The 6000-nt window shown below is 42.6% G+C and overlaps 1 protein-coding gene across 2 annotated transcripts in view; it reads left to right on the top strand.

Annotated features, from left to right (window-relative positions):
* Positions 1-368: 368 nt before the first annotated feature.
* The window catches only part of LOC135196122 (uncharacterized), a gene marked incomplete at its 5' end in the record, with an annotated part of 29291 nt that continues 23659 nt past the window's right edge, over positions 369-6000 (top strand). For both annotated transcript variants that reach the window (XM_064222591.1, XM_064222590.1), the window contains 3 exon segments: positions 369-605; positions 841-1092; positions 2200-2334. In XM_064222591.1, coding sequence (XP_064078661.1) covers positions 369-605; positions 841-1092; positions 2200-2334 — 624 coding nt within the window.

Below are 6000 nucleotides of genomic sequence, written 5' to 3'. Positions count from 1 at the left end.
CCCACCTCCAATGGTGGGATTCAGCTATATATATATCTGGCAGGTAAGTGTCATGAACAAAATGATATTGTCATGATACAATAAAGTTTGTTCATACTTACCTGACAGATATATATAATCAAGTACCCACCCACCTCCCCTCAGGGGACAGTGGTAAAGAAAATCTGAATAGAAAATGGGAATGGTTCCTGGTATCCGCCTCCCAGCGGCGGGAATGGGTACTAACCACCTAGCCGACCACTGCGTTTGCCGGGAGTTTTGAAATTCTGTCGGTCGTCAGAGAATACAGCTATATATATATCTGTCAGGTAAGTATGAACAAACTTTATTGTATCATGACAATATCATTTTTTACTTAACTGCTGCAGGAACCAACAATCATTACTCCCTCCTCCTTCAAGATGAAACTGAAACAGATGGTATAGGTTTGGAAGAAGAGGAGGAGGAAGAAGCTGAAGCTGACATGAACGGTATAGAAGAGGAAGATGATGATGACGACGATGAAGAGGCAATTGAGGACAGTGATGAGGAAGAAATCTTTAGCAGCAGCAAGCACCGCACTCTTTCACATGAAGGTGCCAACCTCAATGGTCAGAATCATATAGGTGAGTATTATATTATATTTAATATCACTTGAATTTTAGTTTGCTGAACCAGGAGTCAGTGTGCTTTTCTCAAGCTGTGATATGGAATGGGTGCTACTGAGATATGTTATACATGGAATAAGGCATTGTATGATTAATGTCATTGCAAGAAAAATGTGTTTTTGTATAATAAAAACATTGCTTTTTATGCTTATTATTTTCATTAACCTATACTGCATTTGCATTTTGATTTCAGGGGGACATGGAAATGAGTATAGATTACTGAACAACAATGATGCAGACCTCAAAGCTGTTATTGACACACCAATCACTATCTGGACACCCACGCCCATGTCTCCAGCTCGTCGTGCATGCTTCATTGCTTCTATCATGTTTGGTGTATTGATAGTGGCCACTTTTTTGTGGGTTCTTCCATGTGATGTCCAACCATGTGAGGGGGAAATGGGCTTATCTGACAGAAGTTGGGCTGTGAAGATAGAGGGAATGGGTAAGATTAATACAGTGTGTCACAGATATAGTAAGTTACTCTACTTTGATATTAATCCTTTCACAAGGCATTAATTCCTTTAATATTAATTTATTCACAAGACAGTAATTCCATTAGCATTTTGTGGTTGCCTTGGCAAAATCACATGCAAAATCTGTTATAGTATTCTTCCAAATTAAAGGCTTGCATATTATTATTATTATTTTATGTTATTACTTTTTTTTTTTTGGTCTATCACAGTCTTCCAATTCGACTGGGTGGTATTTCTAGTGTGGGGTTCCGGGTTGCATCCTGCCTCCTTAGGAGTCCATCACTTTTCTTATTATGTGCACTGTTTCTAGGAGCACACTCTTCTGCATGAGTCCTGGAGCTACTTCAGCCTCAAGTTTTTCCAGATTCCTTTTCAGGAATCTTGGGATTGTGCCTAATGTTCCTGTGATTATGGGTACAATTTCCACCATATCCCATATCCTTCTTATTTCTATTTTCAGGTCTTGATACTTATCCATTTTTTCCCTTTCTTTCTCTTCAACTCTGGTGTCCCATGGTATTGCGACATGAATAAGTGATACTTTCTTCTTGATTTTGTCAATCAACATCACGTCTGGTCTATTTGCACGCATCACCCTATCTGTTCTGATACCATAGTCCCAGAGGATCTTTGCCTGATCGTTTTCTGTCACTCCTTCAGGTTGGTGCTCATACCACTTATTACTGCAAGGTAGCTGGTGTTTATTATTATTATTATTATTATTAACCCTATTCGTATGGGACAAGCCTACGTGGGGCGTTGTCTTGAAAACAAGCCTCCAAAGAATATGGTTTTCATTTGAAAGACATAACAGAAGATAATAGGAAATATATTAACAAGACATACTGTATATTCTTTAATTGTTCACCTCCACCAAGGCTGCATAGTTTTTTGACGCGTCTGTTGTTGGCCTAAGTATGTACTACTAATAGATTGTTCCAGTTTTCATAATCAATGTGCATAGAAGTTTTGATGAAAATTTACTGTTTTATAGCAAGAAATGGTTCGAACAGATTAACGCAAGACTGGGCGCCATGTGAAGGGCCATTGGTAATTGCTTTTGTGTTTTATTCTAGGGATCAACCAAACAAAGTTGGTAAGGAGGCTTTCAGGTGGTCATAATGTCCTACTAAGTTATTATACTTCCAACAACATATCTGGGTGGCATACAGAAAATTCGACAGCATCAGATGGTGATGTTTGGAGAGCAGGTAAGGTTTTGAAAATTCACAAAAAAATGACTATATGAAATTTCATTGTAGTACAGTTTATAGATCACGTTTTATGCCATAACCCCTTTTTTCCAGATTAAAATTCAACCTATTCTCACTGAAATCAGTGTTATTTTCTTGATTGATAAGCATTTTGCAAATTGCCTAATATGTTTTTTTGTGTGAAGATTATTAACAATTTCAAAGTTCAGCCAAAGAAAACATTTGTTTTTTATGATGCAGTACCTTGAAAAAAGCTTGATCAGTCATTAGTTAGGACGATGTAAGGTTAACCAGTTGACCTAGTTTGAGCTGAACAACTGGAGGCTTTAATGTGAGGTCACAATCCAGATTCTTTCAAGAATTGAACATTTTATGGTGTCATATTACTAGAGAACTAGCATGCACTGGACTGTGCAGAAGTTAAAAATTTGATGGGATCGATTAAACTTGGATAGTGGGTTCAGTGCTTGATCTAACGGTAGTTATGAGCTCAAACCTGTCTTTGATCAACCCTATTTCCCACACCATGTTGACATTATCCCTGTTTAGGTATAAATATGTGTTAATGGTAGTGTAAACAGTACATGCTGTACTGTTTTTAAGTAGAGAAGTGGATTTGTTTGCTTGGGACTATTTCTCGAGGAAATTTTTAAAAGTTTTTTTATTAGTTGGAATAGTTTTTTCTTTATCACTCAGCCAGTGGTTTCTCAACAAACCCACCATTTTGTATAAGTAACTTACCCAGTAATTACTTGATCATCTATGTAATTACTGGGTAAGTATATATAAAACTTTCAGTATATAAAAATAATTTTTGTATAAGTAACTTACCCAGAAATTAATAACTGATCATGTAATTACTGGGTAAGTATACATATACAAAACATTTTTTTATTATAAAAATGTCATTTTACGTACATCAGTCCACAGAGTTATGAATTTTTCCAATTAAGAATATATCAATGGATCCAAGGGGCTATTTTCTGGGCCAGGCCCGTGTCGCTTTGTGAAATATCCCTTCAGTTCATATTTCTAAGGTAAATAATACTAACATTACCAGAGAAAAATAAAAGAGGGGGATGTCAGAGTATCCTGACTCGCTCACCCTAAATAAAAAGAGGGTGTCGGTATGGTACTGGGGCGAGTGAGACCACTACCACGGACCTCTTGTCATTTAGATCTCTCCTCCACCAAAATCCCCCTGCCAGAGAGTGCTGGTACACAGCCTGCGCCAGCAACTACTACTACTCACCCACCCACGCTAACACCAGCGCCTCTGGTGGCCATCCTTTCCGTTAGCGACACCTTGCCCGCACGGGCTTTTTTGCTCTCTGTGTTTGTGATTGCTACTTTTGGATTTTACTGCAACTATGGAACTTCAAGCCATCGCCGCAGCTAAGTTAAGTACTACTGAAAGGTTACACGTAATTTTAACCAGACAGGATCCGTTTTCAACCGTTTTTTAGGTATATTAACGGCCCTCCTGCGTCTGGTCTCGGGCTCGCCATATCGGCTCGCCTCGTGTGTTTTTAGCTAGCTCTTCAGTCTCCCATACCGTCGTAGCTATTGCTGTGCAGTATTTATGATTAATTTTATGTTTTTTTTACGTGTGGTGCAAGGTGTGCTACCAAATTTAATTTATTCATCATATTATTCGGAAATCCTATGCCTTATGTCTTAGCTCAGTGTTCATGCATGCATGTGCCTTTGTCTAGTCTGTTAGGCATGTGGGGTCATAACCCCTCTCTTGCTTTAGTCCTACCACCCTGGCCGTCGCCCTCCGTTTTACGTATCGGGAGAGGCCAGCTCCCGAGTAGTTGGATTTCCTACCTCCCAGGTAGGCTAGCCTAACTTCTCTTGGACGTTTCTTTTTCTTTCCCTCGATTTCCTTCCTTTCTATTTTAATACGATGTGTTATATGTATTTTACTTATGTTGCATGTTTGAGACGGTTCGAGTTAGCCTAGGCTATCTCTTTCGCCTGGCCTATTCGTTCGCGTGGTCCTACAACGTTCGCGGTGGGCCAGACGATCACCACAAGCCACCAGCTCAGTCCCCCTACCTGCCTTCCTCCCCTAGCGGGGGGGGAGGCAGTCCACGGTTGCCACAGCAACCAACCGGGCTCTCCTCCCCTCTTCCTCCCTACCCAGGGAGGATACGGGAGTTACAGGGGGGGTCTTGAGTCTGGCTGTTAGTTCCGTTCTCTTCCTGGGATCCAGGGGGGTACCTCGTGCATTTGGGTTGGGTTGGCCACCCCTCCCGCTCGTGCTGGGTCCTCTTCGTGTCCCTTCTCAGCTCTCTCCTTCCCTCGGTCACCCCCTAGCCTACCCACCGCGCTAGCGGCGGGCTCAACTGGCTCCGCCAGCTCATCAGGGGGTGGCGGAGAGTAGCTTTCATATGCACCTGTATTTATTAACTGTATATGTTTTACAATTATATTTGTTATCATTATTTTATATATTATATTCCTCTAGTCTGGTGGAGTGCCCGCTCACCATCCGGGTCGTCCTCCTGCTTGCGGAATTTTGTACGGCGGAGCTAAGCTCCACCTGCCTTTGTTATTTATCTGGTTTAATCCTCTCATGTCTCTCCGCTGTCCTTGTACCCCTCACCCTCGGTGTATAGACCAGTAGCTGGTTCAGTGGAATCTTTACTCCGGTGCCCCGGTAACCATCGGACTAGTTTACCAGGTCTTACGGACTATCTCTACAGGAGAACAGGAGAGGACTATGCCCAAAAAATTTTTTCACTCCGGCATGCAGCGGAGCATTATATCTCTTAGCAGGCTAGTCCTGTTAGTAACTGCTGATACTCATGTATCTGTCCACTTACAGGCTACCAACTGCCAGGAACCCGGGTGCAATGCCATCCTTCAAGATCCATGTGGTCACGAGGTCTGCTGGACCCACGCTCCCTGTGCCATCCGCCATGGTGAACTAGTGGTATGGCACCACGAAGCCTGCTCCATCTGTTACGACCTGGTGGATCAGTTTTCCGCCGGAGTAAGTATATACCGGAGTGGTATACTTATCCTGTTCATGGTATACTTATAACTGTTTACAGAAGCATATGATAAGAGATATAAACATTACTTAGTTTTAGTTGTTTAATCATATAATTTTGGGGCTTCGTTGTAAGGACTACAATGACCCTTTATTCCAGGCTGCCGCCGTGAAGGACGCCGCATCGGCTACCTTGAGGGCCTGGGTCGGCGGGTTCAGGAAGAACGTATCTAAGGGGCAATCATACATCCTGGACAAGAGTATGGGTGTCTGCATCTTCCCGGGCGGCAAGTCGACCGGATACGTTGACCCAGCAGCAGCGGCCCCGTGCATCGCCGCCATCCAGCAGCAGGTGGCACAGGCGCTGGCCTGTGCCCAAGGGCTTCCCTTGGGCTTATCTGGATCTTCTTCCCCTAATCCTTCTACTTCTTCTTCTTTCCAAGGCTTTTGCGAATCTGATATTCCGGGTAGGACGTCATCAGCTTCAGCTGTCCCTAAAGTGAAAGGGAAGCGAGAGCAAAAGACCCTTGAGAGGACGTCTTCTAAGAAGACCTCATCCTCTGCATCTCATAAGACTCCGGCTCACCACCCCGGAGCAGAGAAATGGAAGTCCTCTTTGACTTCACAGTCAAAAGGGTCCAGAGGCAAGTCCTCTAAGGATA

This window comes from Macrobrachium nipponense, chromosome 17 (assembly GCF_015104395.2).
Source record: "Macrobrachium nipponense isolate FS-2020 chromosome 17, ASM1510439v2, whole genome shotgun sequence".
Taxonomy (NCBI): Eukaryota; Metazoa; Arthropoda; class Malacostraca; order Decapoda; family Palaemonidae; genus Macrobrachium; species Macrobrachium nipponense.
The sequence above is the reverse complement of the archived record's forward strand: the minus strand, read 5'-3'. Positions and strand labels throughout refer to the sequence as shown.